Here is a 25,538-nt window from a genome sequence, read left to right on the forward strand (position 1 = left end):
GTTTCATTTGAAATGCCCATAGAGGTCAAGAAATTAGTACATGTCCATTAGGGTGTATTTTAAGGTAGATGAGACAGAATGTTGTGATGCCAAGTTTAAAGGTAGAATAATGGAATTGGAATAGTTAAATGAAGTGGTGAATGGGATAGGAGGTTAGAGGAGGGAAAAAGAAATCTAGAAGAGAGAAATCAACAATAATAGGGAAGTAAATATAACTTCTTTATATACTTTATATTTTTTAAAACTATGGTCATTATTTTATTAACCATGGATGACTAATCTCTTAAAAGCATTTTTAATGAATAAAAGAAATAAAGTCACTTTATTTATTATTTAATTTTTAAGCACATTTCACTTGTGAACAGAAGGAATCTAACATATTACTTGACCTGGCTTACATTGAATACTTTTCTGAGAGATGATAAATTATGTAAGTATGACTTTATAATCATATTTAATGTGTTATATACAGGTAATTAAATACATGTCAAGATGAATATAGAATAAACAGTACACAGAATAGGATATTAACTTTGCTTCATTGAACGTAGCAAATCCCCAAATGAACAATTTCATTTCAAAGTTCAATTTTGTTCCTGGAACAAAATAACAGAATTGCAATCACACACATTGTAATAGGAAAGCAGAAATAAATATGGATGCAGGTATGTAATCATATGAGTTTGCCTTTCATTGTACCCATAGACTATTTATTATTGTACAAAGAGAGAGTGAGGATGACTGAGGACAGTACTGATCTTTGAAAACAAGCAGGCATTGTGTGTGTCCCATAGATGATCATGGGGCTTCTCTGTTCTGACACAAGTAAAACAAAGTGTCTTCACTTGGGAGTTACGGCACATAAGCAAGAAGGGACTCACAGTTGGGAAACAGCCAGCAATGAAAAGAGACATATTCACCAGGAACCAGGAAGGATTATAAATAAGAGCCAAACAGACTTGACAGATGTAGGACAGCAGATAAAAGCAGATGAAGGTGCTCATCAGGAGAAGGATGGTTTGGGTAGCTCTGGTATGTGGTGAAAATTGAGGAGAGACCTTGCTCCTGAACATGTGCTGCATACTCCGCTTGTGCCTATGCAGGATGAGCACCATGGAGCCACTGGCCCACAGCATTAGCCACATGCATATAATGTCAGGGAATGACAGGTAAACCATATGCAGAACTGTATCCATTTCCCCAATATTAACAGACGAACAGTACCCAAAGTCTTTTAGCATTGTGATGCTTTTATTGCCCTGTTTTGAACTTATGTTTAAAAGAAAAACAGTATTTATAAGAAGGTTCAGAATCCAACTAAGGTTTACGCAGGCAACAACATACTTTGGAGCTTTGCATTTAAGTGGTGCCCACTTTGAGTCATTAGGGCTGATAGTGATGGCTTGGAAGACACTCAGGAAGCTGATACTGCTAAAGGACATACTCCTGCCCACTTTGTGGAGATAGAAAACTCCTTTGCATCCACAATCATTGAGGAAGTCTTTCCAACCAAAACCTGCCATTGTCTGGGGCACTCCTTTACATATGAGAGTTAATACATTTGCTACAATCAAATGCATCAGAACCCAGTCTGTGGACCTTAAACTTCTCTGGGAAAAGTAAAGAAACAGATAGTAGTAGAGGAGAGACAAATTGCCCAGAACTCCAAGTACAGTCTGTGATAAGAAGATCATTCCCATGGTCCCATCACTGTCCATCATTTTGTCTGGGTCTGGTGTTTTAGTCTCAGGTTCTTGCATGGAAGATGAGGCATGGTTTGTGTGTGATGGGTCCCTTGAAATTCAACATCCTCCACTGACCATACTTCTCTCTAGGAATATTTATAAGATGTTTTCCTTAGTCAAAAACTTAAGTTTAAAAAAGGTTAGCAATGTACAAGTCCCTACTGTGAAGACAGAATGAAGAAAAATTCTCCACTCCTCACCATGTATGTAGAGTTCCCTGCCACGAGCTTGATTTTGAAGACAAGGGAAGCAGAGATATGCAGCAACATGGTGAGCATTTGTAAATTTAGTCTTGATTAAGGCTAAGGAGGTTCCTTGAGCCTGGCTGCTTCCTAATAGATAGCACAATGGTAACAGAGGCATATTCCAGAAACTTATCCGTGGTAGAACTTCAGATGAACCTGTTGTATGCCATTTTTTCCTTAAGCATTCCCTTTCACTTATAAGTGGTCATATGTATTTCTTTTGCTGTCAGTGCTTTCTTTTATATATATATTTATTTATTTATTATGTATACAATATTCTGTCTGCTTGTATGCCTGAAAGCCAGAAGAGGGCACCAGACCTCATTACAGATGGCTGTGAGCCACCATGTGGTTGCTAGGAATTGAACTCAGGACCTTTGGAAGAGCAGGCAGTGCTCTTAACCACTGAGCTATCTCTCCAGCCCTGTCAGTGCTTTCTAAATCTTTGTGAATACTTACTGTATAGGATGCATCAGTTGTGAGTGCTTTTTAGGTGCATTAACCAAAGATTATTCATGAAAGAAAATGCAAAGCAGCTTTTATGTCAAGTGCATTGGTCTCCACATTATTCTGCTAATAACCCATTTGAATTCGTGTTAGGGACACAAGTTTAATAAGACCTACAACATGTATCTTTCAATAAACACACCATGAAGCAATCCAGAACATTCAAATCAATATGTAATATAAGATTAGAAAGAAATTAGCTTCTGCTGAGTTGAGGTGATCCATTCAAGTGACAAATAATATCAAAGTCGTTCAAACTGTTATCAATGAATTAACATTGCTGACCGAAAATCATAAAGATATGCATGTAAACTATCATGGTATAACATGCTGAACTGTAAATTTAAAAAAAACTGAGATACACTTTAAATGGTCATCAGATTATATTTATATATATATTTAATATACATTATCATTTATTACAATTATATATAATATGCAAAACTGAGAAAACACAAACGTTTCTCATGTGCCTCAATATTCCCACTGGTTCACACATATCTGGTTCCCACATTACTAATGTGTACTTGTGAGAATGGGGAGACTGATTTAAAGGAGGTAAAAGGAGAAAGGCAATGTTCTTTCAAGAAGTCCACGTAGGAACTCAAAGTAAATACCTGAATTTTTTTCGTTAAAACTTTGTCTTCAAAGCGTAGGAATAACCTGACCCACTAACCACAAATACCATTATTCTCAGCCTGTATGAATCTTTGTTGTTACTGACTGCATCTTGTGCCCAGTGTCTGAAAGTGACTGAGATTCAAACAGAGTAGAAGCATTTTTCCAGTTTTTCATACCGTTTAAAACAAATCTGAGGAAACCTAAAGTGCAGACTTATGCCCAGAAAAATGAGGCTAGGGGTCTCGGAATGGAAGCTGAGCATCTGACTGACCATAAAACAGCACTGATTACCTTCAAATTGGGTTAAATTGTCACTTTTGTTAATCCTCAATGATCACAATCAAGGATTCTTTTAAGTTAGGAAAATCTGTTTTACTGAGATTTAGGATCCTATTTCTCTTTCTATCTAAACTCATGCCTTGGGAGTTTCCTTCCTATCTGTCTTTGGACATCTTTTCGTCAGGCCTGTTATTCATTTCTATTATTCTTAGTTCCTTCAATCCTTCAATTCTTATTATTCAATCCTTCAATGATGATATTCTCACATACATATTCCTATTCAATAATTAAATTTTCTAGCCAATTCCGCACATATAACATATCAACAGCTCTAACCTTCCAACCTATCAGCACCTCCCACCCCATTTTACTGCCCTGATCCCCACAACTATCTCTGAGCATTCAGTCTTCATTTGGTTGTGTCCTGCTTGAGACTAACCTGGGCTGTCTCTGTGACTCTGTATTTGGAGATCTCTGCTGGAGACATGGACGTGTTGGAGACCTGGACGTGTCAGCAATGATTTCCTCAGATGCTTCACATGTTCCTTTCCTTAAGAATCTGCCTCTCAGAAAGGGTGCCATTAGGGATTCCACTCACTTTCTCTTTATTGAGATGATGATCTGAGTGCTAGGATCTTTCTGTTCAGAAAGTGTGCTGCATTGAATCTGCTGGAACCTGGGCTATTTGTCTGTAACTCTGTGATTTCCCCTCCCTTAAGATTTGTAATTACCACCTCACTTATGATATCAAGGTGTAGTAAGGCTTGGGGAGCCTAGAACTTTGTAGAAAACTATTTTCCCAAGGTGACAATGTTCAAAAACCATTCCCATGATTCTTTCTAGCCTCTCTTCAGTAAATATGTTAAAGTTTGAAGATGTTCAAATAAGATATCATCCCTTGTGGCAGAAACATTTTCAGTGGAAGTATCTTGAAATTCTGATCTATGCACCTGAATGACTAGCTGGTGTCTGGGCACCCTAAAATTATTGTTCATCCTAGTATTAAGCTATTCCATATTCCTCATTACTGTGAGTGGCATCATTTTAGTTATTGAAAATATACAATGAAGAGATACACAGAAATATGTTATTTTCTCAATGGCCAGTGTTTGGATCCATATGTCTGCTGTTTATATTTTATTTATGAACTAACGTAGAAAGAAGGTTTTCTTTCTTTCTTTTTTCTTTTCCTTTTTATTTGTTACTTTTATTAGTTCACTAAGATTTCATACATTGTAATATGATCATGCTCGTTTCCCTGCCTCACCTCCTCTCATATCCAAGTCCACATACCTACTTGCCCACCATCATATTTTCTTAATTGTTTCACCTATTCAAGTCCATTTTGTGCTGCCCAAATACTTTTTCAGTGAGGGTCTGTCCCTGGAGTGTGGTTAATCCACACTGGGTCACATACTTAGTGCAAATGTTCTCTTCTCCTGTCTGTTCTCAATTGCCAGCATCTCCTCAGCTGAGGGTGGAACTTTGTGTCCACCTTGCATCTCCATGCTAGGATCTCCATTTTCAACTTGAAATATAAAATTAGTGCTGTCTTTCTCTTGTCCCTGAGAATATACCTTGTTCCATGAAAACCTAGAAATGTATGTCATTATAGATGCAAGTAATTTTAATGATCTTAATCTATTATTATTGGTTATAAAACTGAAATAAGATTAATGTAAAGTTGAAATGTAAGTGCTAATGACAAGAGCAGGTAGTCTTCTGTGGGAAGTAAAAAATTTGCCTTTTGTCAAAGAGATGTTGGCAATATTGCTTTTATATGGGAGACATACACTCTTGGTGCTTCTTACTCTAAGGTATTACCATATCCTGTTGAGGTAAAGAGATCTGGCCCCACAAGTAGACTTATTATATCATCCCATCCTAATTAATGTAGTACCAGAGATGATAAGAGAGAGAGAATGAGCAAGACACTTGATGGGAAAATCAGAAAAGAGACAGCATGGGGTTAATCTGAGTGAGATAATGATATGTGAGATTAAAAAATCATCATTCACATTACGTCAAGGGTATATTGGAACAGAGATTGATGACTAGCAGGATGGCTCAGTGGCTAAGAATATGTGTTTTTCTTACAGAATCTTGGATATTATACTAGAGGTTTGAAGGGATGACTCACCTATGATTTTTTTTATTTGTATTTCTGCACCTGAGCAATCTCACTTGAATAGTTTTATTTCAGGCTAATGTAGTTAGGTGATTTTTTCATAATTTCATTTATTTTGACAGTTGAAGCTGATCAGCATTATACCATATACTTGTATCACACTTTCAATATCCATTAAACATTAAACCCCTTTGCTAGCAGTCATTTAGTCCCTACATCCCACCTAACAGGACGAGATCTTGCTACTGGTTTTAACTTTTCACCATATGTAGATGGCAAAGCACTATTGCTGGACAGATCAAAAGCCTTGGATTCATGATAGAAAATTTGAACTGTAAGTGTACTGGAGTCCTTTTCACTGTAGGGTACCATTCCTGGTACAAAAAGATGTTATGCAGGATATTATGAGAGAAGGCATCACTGGTCATAGCAACCTGTGATTTCTACAAACATTGATCCAAAAGGTCAGTTAAGATATGCTCATTTGGGTAATGGTAGCAGAATAGTAATGGTGTAACAACCACTCAGATTGGATCTGGAGTTTATTTTACAGGAAGATTGGAAATCATACATTGTAAATCCATTCAAATACCCATGCCTGGGTGTTATAGAATATATGAGGGACCTAATTTTGTTATTTAGTTATTTTGACAATGTTGAGAGTAGAGAGTCACTTTCTTTTTTTAATATATTAAAAATTTTTACCTCCTGTGGGAGTCTTCTGTTTGTGTTGATTTCATTCATTAATAAAGAAACTGCCTTGGCCCATTTAATAGGCCAGACCTTAGGTGGGTGGAGTAGACAGAACAGGAAGAAGGAAGTGAGGTAGATGGCTCAGTCAGACCGCCATGCCTCTCCTCTCTCCGGGACAGATGTCATGCCTCTCCTCTCGGAGCCAGACGCAATGAAGCTCCGGCCCAAGATGGATGTATGCTAGAATCTTCCCGGTAAGGCAACACTTCGTGGTGCTACACAGATTATTAGATATGGGTTAATCAAAATGTGAGTAAGAGGCTGAAACTAATGGGCCAGGCAGTGTATAAATGAATACAGTTTGTGTGTTGTTATTTGTTGTTATTTCGGGTGAAAAGCTAGCCGTGTGGGAGCTGGGCGGGATGAAAAACAGGCCTGCCTGCAGCTCTCACTACAACCTCCTCCCCTCCTCCCACGTCCCTTACACTGCCCCCAATACCCCTCCCCCTTCCTCTTCCATCCTAAGAGCAGTCAGGGTGCCCAACCCTGTGGGAAGTCCAAGGCCTTCCCCAGTACATCCAGGTCTAGGAAAGTGAGTATCCAAACAGACTAGGCTCCCACAAAGCCAGTCCATGCAGTAAAATCAAAACCCAGTGCCATTATCCTTGGCTTCCCAATCAGCCCTCATTGTCAGCCACAATCAGAGAGTCTTGATCACATGCTTGTTCAGTCCCAGTCCAGCTAGCCTTAGTGAGCTTCCATTAGATCAGTTCCACCGTCTCCTTGGGTGGAAGCACCCCTCGCGGTCTTGACTTCCTTGCTCATGTTCTCCCTCCTTCTGCTCTTCATTTGGACCTTGGAAGCTCAGTCCAGTGCTTCAATGTGAGTCTCTGTCTCTATCTCCATCCATAACCAGATTAAGGTTCTATGATGATATGCAAGATATTCATCAGTGTGGCTATAGGATAAGGCCAGTTCAGGCACCCTCTCCTCTGCTGCCCAAGGAACAAGCTGGGGACATCTCCATGGACACCTGAGAACCCCTCTAGAGTCAAGTCTCTTGCCAATTCTAAAAAGGCTCCTTTAATTAAGGTATCTACTTCCCTGCTCCCATATCCACCCTTCCTACATCTCAACCACCCCATTCCCCCAAGCTCTCCCCAATCCTCCCCTTCTCTCTCCCTATCTCCCCTTACCCCCAGCCAACCCTTGCTCCATCTCCTGACTTTTGCCTGGCAATCTTATCTACTTCCAATATCAAGTAGGATAAATATATATATTGCTTTGGGTTCACCTTCTTATTTAGCTTCTCTAGGATCACAAATTATAGGCACATTGTCCTTTATTTATAGCTAGAATCCACTTATGAGTGAGTACATACCATATTCATCTTTTTTGGGTCTGGGTTATCTCACTCAGTAAAGTGTTTTCTATTTCCATCCATTTGCATGCAAAATTCAAGATGTCATTGTTTTTTACCGCTGAGTAGTACTCTAAAGTGTATATGTGCCACACCTTCTTTATCCATTCTTCTATTGAGGGGCATCTAGGTTGTTTCCAGGTTCTGGCTATTACAAATAGTGCTGCTATAAACATAGTTGAACAAATACTTTTGTAGTATGATTGGACATCTCTGGGGTATATTCCCAAGTGTGGAATTGCTGGGTCCTGAGGTAGGTTGACTCCCACTTTCCTGAGAAACCACCACACTGATTTCCAAAGTGGTTGCACAAGTTTGCATTCCCACCAACAATGGATGAGTGTTCCTCTTACTCCACATCCTCTCCAGCATAGGTTATCATTGGTGTTTTTGATTTTAGTTATTCTGACAGGTGTAAGATGGTATCGCAAAGTTGTTTTGATTTGCATTTCCCCATCACTAAGGAGATTGAGAATGACCTTAAGTTTCCTTTAGCCATTTGAACTTTTTCAGTTGAAAAATCTCTGTTCAGTTCAGTACCCCATTTTTAATTGGGTTAATTAGAGTTTTAATCTCTAGTTTCTTGATTTCTTTATATATTTTGGAGATCAGACCTTTGTCTGATGTGGGGTTGGTGAAGATATTCTCCCATTCAGTAGGTTGCCTTTTTATATTAATGACAGTGTCCTTTGCTTTACAGAAGCTTCTCAGTTTCAAGAGGTCCCATTTATTCATTGTTGCTCTTATTGTCTTTGCTACTGGGGTATACAAAGGAAGTGGTCTCCTGTGCCCATGTGCTGCAGACTACGTCCCACTTTCTCTTCTATCAGGTTCAGTGTGGTCAGATTTATATTGAGGTCTTTAATCCATTTGGATTTGAGTTTTGTGCATGGTGATAGATATGGATCTATTTTCATTCTTCTACAGGTTGACATCCAGTTATGGCAGAACCATTTGTTAAAGATGCTTTCTTTCTTCATTGTATAATTTTATCTCCTTTGTCAATAATCAGGAATTCATAGGCTTGTGAATTAATATCTGGGTCCTCAATTCGATTCCATTGGTCAACATCTCTGTTTTTATGCCAATACCAAGCTGTTTTCATTACTGTAGCTCTGTAATAGAGTTTGAAGTCAGGGATGGTAATGCCTCCGAAAGTACTTTTATTGTATAGGATTATTTTGGCTATCCTGGGTTTTTTGTTTTTCCATATAAAGTTGATTATTATTCTCTCAAGGTCTGTGAAGAATTTTGTTGGGAATTTAATGGGGATTGCATTGAATCTTTAGATTGCTTTTGGTAGAATTTTCACTTTTCCTATGTTGATCCTCCCAATCAAAGAGCAATGGACAGGTCAATCAGACAGAAACCTAACAGAGAATTGAAAGACTTAATGGAGGTAATGAACCAAATGGACTTAACAGACATGTATAGAACATTCCACCCAAATAGGAAAGAATATACCTTCTTCTCTGCGGCTCATGGAACCTTTTCGAAAATTGACCATATACTTGGTAACAAAGCAAACTTCCACAGTTACAAAAAAATATTAGTAACCACCTGTGTCTTATTGGATCACCATGGATTACAATTAGAATTCAACAACAATGCTACCCCCAGAAAGCCCACAAACTCATGGAAACTGAACAGTCAACTACTGACCCACACCTGGGTCAAGGAAGAAATAAAGAAAGAAATTAAAGTCTTTCTTGAATTTAATGAAAACAAAGACACAACATACTCAAACCTATGGGACACAATGAAAGCAGTGCTAAGAGGAAAGTTCATAGCACTAAGTGCCCACTTAAAGAAAACGGAGAAAGCACTCATTGGTGACTTAACAGCACACCTGAAAGCTCTGGAAAAAAAAGAAGCAGACTCACCTAGGAGAAGTAGAAGACTGGAAATTATCAAACTGAGGGCAGAAATCAACAAAATAGAAACACAGAAAACAATCCAAAGAATCAATGAAACAAGAAGCTGGTTCTTGGAGAAAATCAACAAGATTGACAAACCCCTAGCCAAACTAATCAAACGGCAGAAGGAGAACACACAAATTAATAAGATCAGAAATGAAAAGGGGAACATAACCACAGACACAGAGGAAATTCAGAGAATCATTAGATCTTACCACAAAAGTCTGTATGCCACAAAATTGAAAAATGTAAAAGAAATGGACAGTTTTTTAGATAAATACCATATACCAAAGTTAAACCAGGACCAGGTAAATGCTCTAAATCGTCCTGTTAGTCGCGAAGAATTAGAAACTGTTATCAGAAACCTCCCTACCAAAAAGAGCCCAGGACCAGATGGTTTCAATGCGGAGTTCTACCAGAACTTCCAAGAAGACCTAATACCTATACTCCTTAAGGTATTTCATAATATAGAAACACAAGAGTCACTGCCAAATTCCTTCTATGAAGCTACAGTTACCCTGATACCTAAACCACACAAAGACTCAACCAAGAAAAAGAATTACAGGCCAATCTTACTCATGAACATTGACGCAAAAATTCTCAATAAAATACTGGCAAATCGAATCCAAGAACACATTAGGAAAATTATCCATTACAATCAAGTAGGCTTCATCCCAGACATGCAGGGCTGGTTTAACATACGAAAATCTATCAATGTAATCTATCATATAAATAAACTGAAGGAAAAAAACCATATGGTCATCTCATTAGATGCTGAAAAAGCATTTGACAAAATTCAGCACCCTTTTATGATAAAGGTCTTGGAGAGATTAGGGATACAAGGGTCATTCCTAAATATAATAAAAGCTATTTACAGCAAGCTGACAGCTAACATCAAATTAAACGGAGAGAAACTCAAGGCTATCCCACTAAATTCAGGAACACGACAAGGCTGTCCACTCTCTCCTTATCTCTTCAATATAGTGCTTGAATTTCTAGCAATAGCAATAAGACAACATAAGGGAATCAAGGGGATTCGATTTGGAAAGGAAGAAGTTAAACTTTCATTATTTGCAGATGATATGATAGTGTACATAAGCGACCCCAAAAACTCCACCAAAGAACTCCTACAGCTGATAAACTCCTTCAGTAACGTGGCAGGTTACAAGATCAACTCCAAAAAATCAGTCGCCCTCCTATACACAAAGGATAAGGAAGCAGAGAGGGAAATCAGAGAAGTATCACCTTTCACATTAGCCACAAATAGCATAAGATATCTGGGAGTATCTCTAACCAAGGAAGTGAAGGATTTATTTGACAAGAACTTTAAGTCTTTGAAGAAAGAAATTGAAGAGGATACCAGAAAATGGAAGGATCTCCCCTGCTCGTGGATTGGGAGGATCAACATAGTAAAAATGGCAATTCTACCAAAAGCAATCTATAGATTCAATGCAATCCCAATCAAGGTCCCATTAAAATTCTTCACAGAGATTGAGAGGACAATGATCAACTTTATATGGAAAAACAAGAAACCCAGGATAGCCAAAAAATCTTATACAATAAAGAGCATGGGAGATCCTTCCATTTTCTGGTATCCTCTTCAATTTATTTCTTCAAAGACTTAAAGTTCTTGTCAAACATATCTTTCACTTCCTTGTTAGAGTTACCTCAAGATACTTTATGTTATTTGTGGCTATTATGAAAGGTGATGTTTCTATGATTTCCCTCTCTGCTACTTTGTTCTTTGTGTATAGTAGGGCAACTGATTTTTTGGAGTTGATCTTGTATCCTGCCACATTACTAAAGATGTTTATCAGCTGTAGGTGTTCTTTGGTAGAGTTTTGGAGGTTGCTTATGTACACTATCATATTATCTGCAAATAATGAAAGTTTGACAATTTCCAGTTCAAATCTCCTTGATCCCCTTATATTGTCTTATTGCTATTGCTAGAACTTCATGCACTATATTGAAGAGGTATGGAGAGAGTGGACAGCCTTGTCTTGTTCCTGATTTTAGTGGAATGGCTTTAAGTTTCTCTCCATTTAATTTGATGTTAGCTGTCAGCTTACTGTATATTGCTTTTATTATATTTAGGTATGAACCTTGTATCCCTAATCTCTCCAAGACCTTTATCATAAAGGGGTATTGAATTTTGTCAAATGCTTTTTTAGCATCTAATGAAATGACCATATGGTTTTTTCTTTCAGTTTATTTATATGATGGATTACACTGATAGATTTTTGTATGTTGAACTAATCCTGCATCTTAGAAAGTCACTTTCTAATATTTGTGTTTATACACGTTGAAAATCAGTACTATACTACTATCAGTATAACTGTTGTTCCAGGGAACTACACTGAAAATGTGGCAGACAGGCTGAATAAATAATTGAAAATAAATGAGAATTGAGTGCTCAGACCTAAATAAGGCATTCATACTTTTCTCTGCAATCCTCAAAGAAAATTACATAAGAATCAATGGAAAAAATGTTAGATTCAAAAGACAAGAAGAGCAGCAATATGCCATCTTCAGGGCAATACCCAGCATTATAATCATGAACTCTTAAGAGAACACTGGGTCTGTACTAGAATGGTCAACACCCTGGCAGAAAAGGAAGAGGGCCTGAGAGGGATTATCCCTTACTGATGACCTTACTGATGAGGTATTTTCCACTGAGTGGCTCAAAGAAAGTGTCTTCATTTGTGTGCACACTAGTGACTTTACTAACCTCCAGTAGACACTCCCAATCTAAATGGCATACAGGTGTTCCTAGATAAACTGAACTGGTCAGACAATAAAATCAAAAGTCATATATCTGGGAAAAGCAAAAGTAGGCATGATAGGTGGTTATAGAGGAGGAAAAGGGGTGAATAACCACAATGTAATACATACATGGAATTGTAAAATAAACAACTTAATAATAAATGAATAAATAAATAAACTTTTTCTGCAAATCAAGTTCAACAATTCATCTACCAAGGAGGCAGCCTATGAATAGAGAAAGCCTTCAATAGCTACACATGTAAGGTAGGATTAATATCAAGAGAATATGAAAAATATCAATGAATATGGATGAGTAGGTATCTCTAGATTAGGACATAGAATCCTTTTGATATTTACCCAAGAAAGGTAATACTGGATCATGTGATATATACATATATATAGACACACACATATTGTCCTTTTTGAGGACATCCACATTGGTTTCAATAGAAACTGCATTGTTTTCCAGTATGACCAGCAGTTAAATGTGTTTCAATTCTTCACACAAATTCCACTCTCTGTTTCCATCTGTTTGTTTGATCTTACCCATTTAGACTGCAGTGAGATAATGGAACCACAAGAACCTTTACTTTGTATTTCCTTGATACATAGAGATGTTTAAGGAGGATGACTACAAAGAAATACTACCTCCTATTCATTAGGTCAGGTGCACATATGAACTCACAGTGGTGGTGCCAACATGGAGAAAACATTTCAAACGAAGCCAAACCAAAATCCATTGTGGAAAAAGATAATTAGGCCCATAATCACAACCCCAGTTGTGGAATCACTGGCAATTTTTAGCTGAATAAAGGTATTTATTGGTTGAGTAACCATCCTGGAAGCTGTTTGGAAATATTTCCCATGGGTGAATAATCCAGAATAGTGGTCAAACCAGGCACCAATACAAATATGTTCATGACACATTCATACAAGAGCCAAATACATTATGATCAGTTAGTGCAGTGCTTATTTCTCTCTCCAAACTGACATTTCTTCCATGTTTCAAGCATCAGCTCAGAATTGCTATGAGTTACATCATGCTGAGCGTTAAAAAAGAAAAGAAATACATCTTCCAGGTTTACATGTCAAGAGTAGCATCACATCTTATACTATGGAGAAAGTCTGAAGTGAGACAGTTGTATTATTGCTTGGAATATATTCAGAAGACCTCAAGGGACTAGAGAGGAATTAAGGGAGTGTAATCATGTGACCTGCTTTAGGACAATCTAATTCCGAGAAATAGCACACTGCATGAAATGAGCTCAGGTTTCCTGAAAGGGTAATTTGCCCCAAACCTGTAAACATTGTCTTGAACTAAACATCATGAAAGTTCCACCATTCCAGCATCATCTCACTGCCAACCCAGCTCCCAATAAGGGAAATATCTGGCTAATGGATCAAAAACTCTTCAAACCACACCACATTGGTGTTGAGAGAAGAACACTTACACTGGGGACCTGTTTCACACATGCATGAATTCTAACAGAAACATGAGAATATATACAAAACTTGAAAAATACATGAAACTTTAAATCATTATAAAACATTTAATGCTCAAATTCTTCACAAATATAAGGAGAACACGTGAAGGCAATCTGTGCTATGCCCATGGCAAAATAAAGCACAGTTAACACAGGAGGACAGAAGGACATGAGGAGCCATCTTTGACACTGTAGCAGTGTTTCTTCATTTTTGAGTCAAATACAATCTAGTTGATATTGCTAATTGCATGGCTGACTCATACACAGATGTTGAAAACATACATATTGGTAATTTAAAACTTTCATATGGCAATAAAAACACTATGATATAAGGTCATAAAGTGTTTTTGGAAAATAAACCCATTGAAAAACCCCAAAAAGTTGGATTAGATTTTTAAAAAGTGGAATTCATCAGTATGAAAATAAATTTTAAAAGTTTAAGTGAACAGATAAAAGAAAGTAAAACAGGAAACAGAGGGAGGCCTAAGTTTTAAAGGCTCATTATTTTGTGGTATAACACCAACAACAACTATTTAAAACAAATATTGCTTAATTGACTTACTGGCTTTTTAAGAAACACACCTTGAAAATAAACCCAACAACACACGAAATAATTTTATTTAACAATTTGGAAATTGAATATATCAATAAAATATTAATCAATCCTTCTTGTGTTAAAATATTCTATCATTGTAATAATTAGAAAATTTGTAAGTCATAAAATATATATCAATCCACTTTGAAATTATCCTTTCAAATTTATATAACTGATACAAAATATTTGAAAATGTTGTTTGCTGGATAATGAACATTATCTGAGTAAATGCATCCTCAGATGTATACTACAAACACATATATGTACATGTATTCCTCACAACTAACAGTATAGTTTGAATAAAACATCCATATCCTTATTAAATAGATATTATACTCATTATAGTGTGGGTATGACTATATACACACTAAAATTATGTAAAACCTCTCAATATATATATTTGTCTTAAAGTAAGTATTTTTAAATGATCATTTCTTATGCAGAGAAAGCAGAAACACCTGGATATTCTGGAGTCACAGCTAGAAGCAGGGAGGCCCTGACAGTTGGGAAACATAGAGTAACTTACACAGACTCACTCACCAGGAACCAACTGAGATTAATAAAACAAGTAAAGAGATAATCAATATGCAAGAGAGTGCAAAAAGCAAACCAAGGTGCTCACCAAGAGAAGGATAGTTTTGTTGACTCTGCACTCAGTGGAAGATGTGGAGGGGACATTGGTCCTAGGTATGTGCTGTATTCTGTGCTTGTATCAGTGCAGGATGAGAACCATGGATGTGCTGGCCCAGACTATGATCTCCACAAATAGAAAATCGGAAAATGACAGCAGAACTGCATACAGCATAATACTGATTTTGGCATTGGGATCAGCAGCACAGTATCCAAGATCTTTGGGGTTTGCTGTGTTGTTCTTGTATTTTTCTCTCACATGCACAAGAGTAAGAATACTGACAAACAATGTTCAGCATCCAGTTCAGATACACAGAAGACCCAATTTATTTTTGTGCTTTTCCCTTTAAGCTCTGCTCAGCTGGAGACCCTGGATCTGATGGCAATGACCTGAAAAACACTCAGGAAGTTAATGCTGCCTATGAACAGAGTTTTAGTCACTCTGTGGAAATGGAAAAGAAATTCATGGTCAAAATTACTGAGGAAGTCTTTCCAACAAAAAGATGCCATTGTCTGGGGCATTCATTTACACAGCAGAATTAAGATGTTGGCAACAAACAAGTGCATCCAAATCCAGTCTGTGGACCTCAACAGCACCCCTGAAGTTAAACAACAGATAATGGTGGAAGAGACAGGAATTGTCCAACTTCAACATATAGGAACATTGAGCTGAGTTACTTATACATTTTGTCATTTGATATTGCTCTGTTCAGACTGTGATTATGCCATGAATTTTTCCTTCTTGGAGTAAGAGAGTATACAAGTTATGTTTGACATTACAGAACCCACAGAAGAAGAACACTGGACATTTAAATTAACTTGAAGTTTTAGAAAAACTTGGGAGTTGTAGGAAAATTATAGCTATTAAAGAAAGATTTGGGATATTGTACAGACTTGTTATTTTAAAGAGGTATGAATTTTGAGAGAGATTTTGGATGTTTCAAAGTGATTGAACTTTTAAAGTGTATGAATTTTTAAATTCTGTGGGAGTTTTAAAACTTGTACTGCTTGACATTGCTTTGTCAATGTCAATTTTAATGTGAGATTTTGGGGATGGAGAAGAATGTAAATGTTTAGTTAATAGTGATGAGTTTATGTATCACATTGATGAGGATTCAACTAACATGGCTAGTTATATGTCAACTTCACATATGCTAAAATCATATCACATATTGCCTTCACATTTTCATTTTATTTCTGGGACAATTCAACATAGAATGTTTTATGTTACAAACATTTCCATGTGCTTTTCATGTTTTGTATATTTTCTCATGTTGGTGTTGAAATTTATTCCTGCTTATATTGGATACTCAGTTTAAACTTCGGTTTCTCAATGCATGTGTGCAGTGGTTTGGAGACTATTTTTTTCATTGACCAGACAGTTTCTCTATTGGAAGCTTTGTCTGCAGTGTGAAAATGCAAGAATGGTTTTTAAAAAGTTATGATGTAGTTCATCAGAAGGTTTCAAGTTTTGGGGCAATAGCCCTTTAAAGAATGCTTGCTTAAGGTTAAGAGAGTAAAAAACTGGCCAACCTTATAGAACAGGCAGCAATAACACACACATTTAATCCCAGTAACCACATTCATTGCAACAGGGCAGGGAATGCCTTTATTCCCAGTGATTCATGCTTTTAATGCCAAAACTAAAGAGGGTTATAAAATTAAAGGAGACAGCTCTCACACACAGTCTTATTCTGAGATTCTTGGAGTCGGGATCACCATTTTGAACTGAGGTAGAAGCAAGAGCCAGTAGCTGTCTGTTTTGTTTGTCCAATTTTAGGAAAATCTTGAGCAGATTAGGCATGATGCATAGGCAAATGTTCAACATATTACCAGTATTTTGAGAGTTCTAGAGTGAAAATGAAAACAGTGTGATTTAATGCCATAGAGTATCTTGTAAAATAAAACCATTAAAAGCAGTTACTTTATTAACCAATGAAAGCAACACAAATACAGAAGTACCTTCTACACCATTTCCCTTTTTCTGTTTAAACAAAACGGAAGGCTTTAACTTTAACATAGCAAAACTACATATAACAAAACAGGTATCAAGCAACAATTATAGTTATAATACTTATATTTACTTCATGTTTTATCATAACTAAGGAGAACTATAAGTATAAATTCTTCAACTCCATCAAAGACTCCAGAAGGATATAATATTACCTAAGTTAACAGAAAATACATTGTAAGCAACTTCCAAAACTCTAGAATTGACAGAGACATCTCACTGCCTGGACAGTCCCCAAAGTTTTTCTGTAGCATTGGGGCATCCATCTTCAGAATACAGGCCCATAGTATCCAGCAGACTTTTCCATGAAGCAGAAAATTTCAAAGACTGTTCAGTCACTTTCTTCTGTATCCTACAGAATATCTCGTAGACTCTTCCATGAAGCAGGAAACCCAAAGGATCATCTCACCTTTAGGCATGTTCAGCAGTCATCTCTCTGTGGGTTCTTCAGGTCCAGTTCATGCAACAGTCCAGGCAAGAGCAGTTTCTTGTCGAAATGGCTAAGCAACTCTATAGAGGAGCCTCTTCGATGCTCATCATCCTCAGGTGATGCCAGGAGCAGATATGTCTCATTGTCATGAAAAGTCCTAAGTTATTAAAACATTTTAAATGCCATATTCTGTAGTCTTTGAAAGATATGAAGAATGCCTATTTATCTGAAATATATCTATGCACATCTAGAAAATCTAACTAACATGACTACAAACTTGACTATTATAGATGATTATCTATTAACCTATATTTCTTAATTATACATTATATTTTTAAATGAGCTACACATTCACAATACCTTAATCAAGATCAGAAATACATATACATATAACAAAATTGACCTTAAATTTGTATCAATAAATCAAGATTTATACCAATTCAAATTATTCATATCTATATCATATCCCCCTTTAAATGTAAAAGAACATTTATAAATAATATTTAATAATATGGGTTTAGATTTGTTCATACTGTTTCATGCTGACTGGGGGTGCTGTTAATCAGGTCTTTCCTGTGTATTAGATTCATCTCAGTCAGCAGTTGAGTGAAGTAAGCTTTTGAGGTGTCCATGCTAACATTTCAGGAGGCCTTGGTCCATGAAACCATAGTCTCCTGGAGGCAATCCACAGGTTCTCATCTTCTGTGAAAACAAAAGAGCCTCTTTCCAAAGCAACATATCTTTAGACCCAAATTCTGAAGTAAAGATACCTTTATAATATACATGCTGTTTTAGCTTAGCAGTCCATACAATGAAATGTCTCCCTGTACTTAGCACCTTCACAGGCAAAAAATTCAAAGAAAACACAATAAAATATATAATCCAGACTCTCTGAGGAATTTTTCATTTTTACATGCCTTATTTTTTTTTACTCCTTTTAACCTATGACTATCTTTACTCTGTCTCTTTAAAGACTTTATCCCTTTTCTTTAAAGCATTAACTTTATTTTATGACTCTCTATACTCTTTTTCTTCTCTCTCCCATGCCTATGTACATTTATCCAACACTGTGACCCATTTAGAGGTCGTTTATGTCTGAATCTGTCCTATTGTAAATCTGCAATTCTTTACTGTCCAGGAGCACTTCTTAAAATGCTAAGTGCTTCATAAAAACTTAAGTTACACCATTAGTAAGGGGAATACTGTAACTTCTGTTTGCCTGCCCAGTCTAAAACTTAAGCTTTGCTGTTATTATGGTAAATATGATAGTTCCTGCCCACACTCCACACATTCTAGCATGGAGGAGCTGCTTGCGTTTCTGAGCCATGCACACTGACCAACTTCCAGGCACACAGCTGGTCCAAGTTGCCATCTAGCAAGCCGAATGCAGCATGGTGCTCACAAACCCCATCCAAGTGCTTGGTCTTCTGAAAGAGCCAGAGGTTGTGCTATCAGCACAGCCCAGAAAGCTGGCATTTTAAAACTGCCACTTTTTTCCTGCTTTGGTTGCTGAGCCAGGAACTCTCTGTGGTATGTCACTAGCAAACAATAAAAAGCTGTGTCAAACTCTCTAATTACACTTTTTTCTTCTAGAATTCCTTTTTCAAGCACTCTCAGGTTTTACATGAACTTAGTTGGCCACTTGGGTCACCAAGTGTTACAAGGAGAGGGTCCTTTGTTTGTCCCCGCCACTCGGCTAGCTTACACCTGAAATAACCACACAGAAACTGTATTCATTAAATCACTGCTTGGCCATTAGCTCTAACTTATTATTGGCTAACTCTTACATCTTAATTTAACTCATTTCTATTAATCTGTGTATCACCACATGACTGTGGCAAGATTCTAACCAGCATCCATCTCAGGCAGGAAATCCATGGCGTCTCTCACTCTGCCCTTCTTCCAGCATTCAGTTCTGTCTTCTCCGCCTACCTAAGTGCTGCCCTATCAGTCCCAAAGCAGTTTATTTATTCATTAACCAAGGAAAGCAAGACATGAACAGAAGAACCTCCTACAACAGACTTGTTTTAGTAAAATTTGTTTTTATATTAAATGGCTGCTCTACTTACAATACTATGGTATAATTATCAATGGCAACTGAGTATCAGTCTCAGTTCCCTTTCAGGGTTCAGAGATAGCGCTACAGCACACAAGGGCCTTGGGATCTTAGGGTGGAAAGTGCATCTCCCCATCTGTACATTTTCATACCAGCTTCTTTATTGTTCTGCCTTTATCCTAATTCTCCTTTCCTATTACTAACTCCTCCTAGCTTCTTCTCCATGCTTCTTCTTTCTTTATTATAAAAACTTGTCTTCTTCAGTGTAAGAGACCAGCTTTGACAAAAATACCACTTTCCAAGGTAGGAGCATGAGGATTAGGAAAATATTAAAGAGAAGAAAGACACGTGTGAAAATAATAAAACAGAAAGTTTAGGATATTACTGAGAGGAAGTTCCAGTGAATACTGAAATCCCATGCATTTAATTTTTCATACACCTTTATATCTCAATACAATATGTGGAATAAGACAAAAGACTACTTTAACATGATTCAAAGGACAACTTGAACAGTTATTTGCTTCAATACTTTTCGATATCATTCCATTAGCATTCTGTTGTTTAAGCAGTGAACCCACCCTAGACCAATTATCCTGAAGGCAGACACCCTCAAGTTCAAACCTCCTATTTCAAAAGGAGGAGAATATCCTGACCATTGGTCAGGGTAGAGTGGATCTACCTGAATAGGCCATCTTAATGTCAAAAAGATGAAGTAACCACACCTTAGGTCATGATGTGTAGCCACACTTGTTGTCAACAACTTTGAACACTCTGACCTTCAGTCAAGGTAGAAATAGACTCATCTTTTTGAGCCGCCACAATTCCACCCTTTTTGTTAAATTTATTAATAAATTTTGAGCTTCTGCTACAGGACAGATGATTGCATCTGCCATAGGTGAGTATATTCCCGTTTTCCAGACCTACCCGTTTTTGGAAAATGCATTCCAATCATGTATGGCCATGTCTTAGGCACCTGGGGGTGAAATTGAGAGGATCATACCCATTTCTGACTGCCAACCTTTGTAAGCAAAGGGTTAATGGAGAAAGCATCTTTAGATGCCCTTATCCTTTGAGGCAATTTTTGCCAAGAGAGTTTACCAATCGCGAGTTAATCATATGCAAGTAGATTTATGCTCTGCAATATATATGCTCCTCTGGTTACAGTAACTCTTAATTAAAAGAGTAGAGGATCACCAGAGGCTGCAATGCCCCTTTTGAATTGGTCTTGGGTGTTTCTTAACAGTATTCAACTGTATCAAAATCTAAATATGTCTTAGTAAGCATGTCAAATACAAAATCTCACTGATAGTATCAAACTTCTCATAGACAAGCTCTAAACTTTTTCTAATCCTTAACATCTTATAGTGAACTAAAGAAGTTACAAGCATTAATTGTCAATACCATAATTATAGTGTGGAAATTAAGAATAAACACACAATTTGTCAAATCACAATTCTTTTAAATACATTTTAATCAAAAGATAAGAAAAGGTTTCTGTGATGGGTGAGAGTCCAATTACAATGCAGTTTTTAAGTATTTGTCCCTGTCTCTGAGCAGCAGTAAAAACCCTTAGGTAGTATGGGAGGTCCTTCTATGTGTTGCTTTTATTGGTTAATGAATAAAGAAACTGCCTTGGCCTTGGCCTGATAGGGTAGAACTTAGGTAGTTGAGGAAAACTGCACTGAATGCTGCGAGAAGGAAGGCAGAGAGAGAGAGAGAGAGAGAGAGAGAGAGAGAGAGAGACAGAGACAGAGGCAGACAGACAGAGACAGAGACAGAGAGACAGAGAGAGATGTAATAGAGCCATTGCCAAAGTCAGGCATCCTGAATCTTTGCCGGTAAGCTACTGCCACATGGCAATATACATATTAATAGAAATGGGTTAAATTAATATGTAAGAGTTAGTTAATAAGAAGCTAGAGCTAATGTGCCAAGCAGTGTTTTAATTAATATAGTTTCTGTGTGGTTATTTTGGTTTTGGGCAGCCTGGACAAACAACTGGCCTCTTCCAACACTTAAGCTCCCTTCTCATCTCTGAAAAGTGATATCAGTCACTCTTTGTAATGAGTCTTTTTCCCCCAGAGTAGAAAATTGAGGTCTCAGCTTTTTGGCCCTTTATTTCAACAAAATATTGAATATCATATTGGCAATCTGCCTTTATCCTAATTTTCCTTTTCTATTTCTAATTCCTCTGAGCTTCTTCTCCTTGTTTCTTCTTCCTCGAGGCAGGCGGATCTCTGTGAGTTCGAGGCCAGCCTGGTCTACAAGAGCTAGTTCCAGGACAGGCTCTAAAAAAGCTGCAGAGAAACCCTGTCTCGAAAAACCAAAAAATAAATAAATAAATAAATAAATAAATAAATAAAATAAAAATAAAAAAAATAAAAAAATAAAAACTCATCTCATTCAGGAACCTTAAAGTGATAAAAAATTTCTCTTATTTGTCAGAAGCATATTCCCAGAGCAAGTGATAAGGACCTGAGCCATTTGCCATGACAACACAAGGGTCCATGGACATAGGAGCAAAAGTGTGATCGGATGAGCAGGTACAGAGCCCAAGGACAACTTTGAGGCACAGATTAATTGTTAGTATACTGGCAAGTAAAGAATTGGTATACGTTTCTTAGTAAACTTAGTTGGACATCTACAGCTCTGATCTTGTTCATAGTTGTAAAGGTTTCAAACTTACTATCTATTGACAAAAAGCCTTTTATCTACTTTGAAATTGCTCTGAGGTGAAGTGAGCTAATTATGTGCAGTTAGTTGAGCAAAAGAACAAGGCAGACTGTTAAGTGTCCATTGTCCTTGTTGGACTAATAGATCTAGTTATGAAGCATGTCCCAGTATATATTCTACATATTGAAGTTATATAGCTAAATAAAAAGTCATTCTCTTGACCATCCACAGATATATGTGCCCAACAGATGGAATATTTTTATAGGATAAACACACAAGCAGGGGGTAAGTACCCAAAGCTATTCTAGGGAAGAAAGAAAGTGGCATATGAAAGAAATTACAGATACAGGAAAATTCAGAGTCAGTGGTCCTATTGGCTTTGGTAGACAGGATTATCTCCATCAGAGTATGGTGCATTGACATCTGAATTATTAATTGCTGTAATCTGAATACTTTTATTACCTATTGCTATGTAATTATGAAAAGAACATTGTTCAAAAATTTTGAATGTGTGTGTTCAATTGAAGAAAGATTTTTCTAAGCATTCTTTATGGAGATGAAGCAGAAACACCTGGACATACTGAACTTATGGCTCATGAGAAGAAAGGGGCTGACAGTCGGGAAGCACCCAGAAAGTAATGCGGACACCTGCATCAGGAGCCATCTATGATGACTAGAAAGAATTATACATATCATAATGATACAAGAGATTGTGTAAAAGAAGGCAAAGGTGCTTACCAGGAAAATGATGGTTTGAGTAGCTCTGGACTCAGGGGAAGATCTGGAGCAGACCTTGGCCCTGGGCATGTGTTGCATCCTCTGCTTGTGTCTGTGTAAGATGAGAACAATAGAGGTGCTGGCCCAGACCATGAGTCCCACAAAAAGAAAATCAGGAACTGACAGCAATGTTGCATACAATATGTCTTTGATTCTTTCAGTAGGAGTAGCAGCACAGTATCCTAGATCTTTTAGGCTTGCTGTATTGTTCTTGTATTTTGCTCTTAAGTGCACAAGATTTAGACTACTGACAAGCATATATAGGATCCAGCTCAGGTACACAGAAGAAACAATATGTTTCTGCCTTCTACCTTTAAGTTCTGCCCATATGGATTCCATGGGGCTGATGGTGATGGCTTGGAAGATACTCAGGAAGCTAGTGCTGCCTATGGACACACCCCTGCCCAATCTGTTGAGATAGAAAATCACTTTGCATTCAAAATCATTGAGAAAGTCTTTCAACCCAAAAGCTGCCATTGTCTGGGGCATTCCTCTACTCAATAAAGTTAAGATGTTCGCTATAGTCAAGTGCATCAGAATCCAGTCTTTGGATCTTAATGTGTATTCCCTGAAGTGAGACAACAGATAATGGTGGAGGAGATAAAAATTGCCCAGAGATCCAACCATAATCTGTGACAAAAAGATCACTCCTAGAGCTACCTCACTGTCTGCCATGGTGTCCAGTCCAACCGTCAGCCTGATAGTGTATCAAAGATGATACCTGGCTGACAAGTAGTTTGTCAGTCACAGTGAGACCTACTAGAAAGATTTAGCTGCTTTTTCTTTCTTTGGAAAGGTGGTAGCTGTTTCCATGACTTTTAAAATCATACCTCACATTCATAGGCCTGCTTTAGGTGGGAAACAACTTTTCAATTTTAACACCATGTGTGTTATTTCATTATTTTAATGTTATAAAAATTAATAGACACGAACTAGTGTCTAAGTAGTGAAGTTTATTTTTTTTTATAAATTCTCTCTGATTAAGGCTAAATTAGGTTCCTAAAACTGGCTGAGTGGTTACAGTTAAAGTGAGAAACTGAAATGAACTCCTGAAAACTTTTAGAGTTCTTCCAGAAATGCAATTTAGCACTTCACCTAGTTTTGTATAATCCTTTTGGTACTCAGTGAATTCATTCTTTGAACTTTTGCTGCAATTAAACTTCATGTACTTCTGAATTCTTTTCGTTAGCTAATTAAAATATGATTTTTTATTTTACTATCTTGATAAATGTAGGCACATTTCGAACATTATGATGCAAGATGAATCTGCAGCTTGATGGGTTATTTGCGAAGAGGCCACAATCTTTCAATAACAGGAAAGGCACAAAAGCTTCACACAACTGAAGTTAGAAATAGAGGCAATGACCCTAATCCAAACAACTGTCATAGTATACCATGTATTCAACCTTGTAGAAAAGAGAAAAATAATGCAATAAAATTATGTATCATATTAACAGAATATTATTAATTTAAAAATCACATCTATATATTGAAACTTACATTATTTCCATGCTAAGAACATTTCCATTGAGTCTTATAGGCTTCCCCATTTGTGAGTTACAGGACTCTGCCACTGGCAATCAGTTACACTCTCTGCTCTCTTCTTATTCTCACTAGGATGCTGATCTCAGTGTCATGGCCCCAGAGATCTGGAAAAGCAGGAGTCAGGCAGCCTGTGCTTAAGATATGGATCTATGATTCTTTGACCTCAAGTCCCTTCAGATCTGCAATTATCATTTCACCTATAAAAGCTGTTTACCATGATGTGTAAACATTTTCTTAACACTTCCCCCCAAAGGTGATAGTTAGCTAAAGCAATTACAAGTCTCTTCCCACTGTGATTTAAGTGAATGTTGAAGAGACTGGAGACACTTATTTATCCTTTACCTCCAAAGGCAGACAGTATCTTACACGGAGGTATCTGAAAACCCTGGGGTCTGACATGGGAAGGATTGACAGGGAGTTGTGTATCTTATCAACTTCTTAGTTTTACTCGGTGAAAGAAATGGGAGAGGAGAAATCTTGTATTAATATTATAATCCCCAAATATAAAAAGAAAAAAAGAAAAACAAAAATAAAACAAACAATAACAGCTAAGGAACCAATGACAAACCAAAGTAGGAAAACAACAAAATATATCTGAGTGAAACAATGAGGACTGTTTTCTTTTCAGGGGTGTTTTATCTGTATGTATGTCTATGCACCATGTGTGTTCCTAGTGCTAACAGACCCAGAAGGCATTGGATACCCTGGAGTGACATTACAGACTAAGTACCTAGGTGAGGGTGCAGGAAATTCAAAGTGAGTCTTCTGAAAGAGCACACAGTGCTCCTAACCATTGAGTCATCCCTAAACCCAGGAGACCACTGAGTTTTACTAAGTGACTTACAAGAGTGGGGATAAGGGGTTACAGATAGAAGCACAAAGGACTCAACGACAGCTGTGGGGGTAATAGCTAACGAAGTTGGAAACCTGGGGATCACTGCAAAGCTTGAAAACAGCTCAAGGGAGGTTGAAGTGCCTTTTGAGGCACTATTTCCTTCATGCAGCTTGTCTTGTAGTTCA

At 37.2% G+C, this 25,538-nt stretch overlaps 2 protein-coding genes across 2 annotated transcripts; both read right to left on the reverse strand.

The window, feature by feature from the left end:
* Positions 1-584: 584 nt before the first annotated feature.
* Positions 585-3,979, reverse strand: LOC121677292 (vomeronasal type-1 receptor 4-like). The gene is made up of 3 exons (XM_042055571.1): positions 3,837-3,979; positions 882-1,794; positions 585-596 (listed from the first exon to the last, which is right to left on the reverse strand). Exons 1-3 carry the CDS (start codon positions 3,977-3,979, stop codon positions 585-587), a joined length of 1,068 nt encoding a protein of 355 aa, XP_041911505.1.
* Positions 3,980-4,806: 827 nt separating this feature from the next.
* On the reverse strand, positions 4,807-23,648 carry LOC119821737 (vomeronasal type-1 receptor 4-like). The gene is made up of 3 exons (XM_038340863.2): positions 22,778-23,648; positions 5,749-5,899; positions 4,807-4,990 (listed from the first exon to the last, which is right to left on the reverse strand). The coding sequence occupies exons 1-3, from the start codon at positions 23,646-23,648 to the stop codon at positions 4,807-4,809; spliced, it is 1,206 nt and encodes a 401-aa protein (XP_038196791.2).
* Between the last annotated feature and the right edge of the window lie 1,890 nt (positions 23,649-25,538).

This window comes from Arvicola amphibius, chromosome 8 (assembly GCF_903992535.2).
Source record: "Arvicola amphibius chromosome 8, mArvAmp1.2, whole genome shotgun sequence".
Lineage (NCBI taxonomy): Eukaryota > Metazoa > Chordata > Mammalia > Rodentia > Cricetidae > Arvicola > Arvicola amphibius.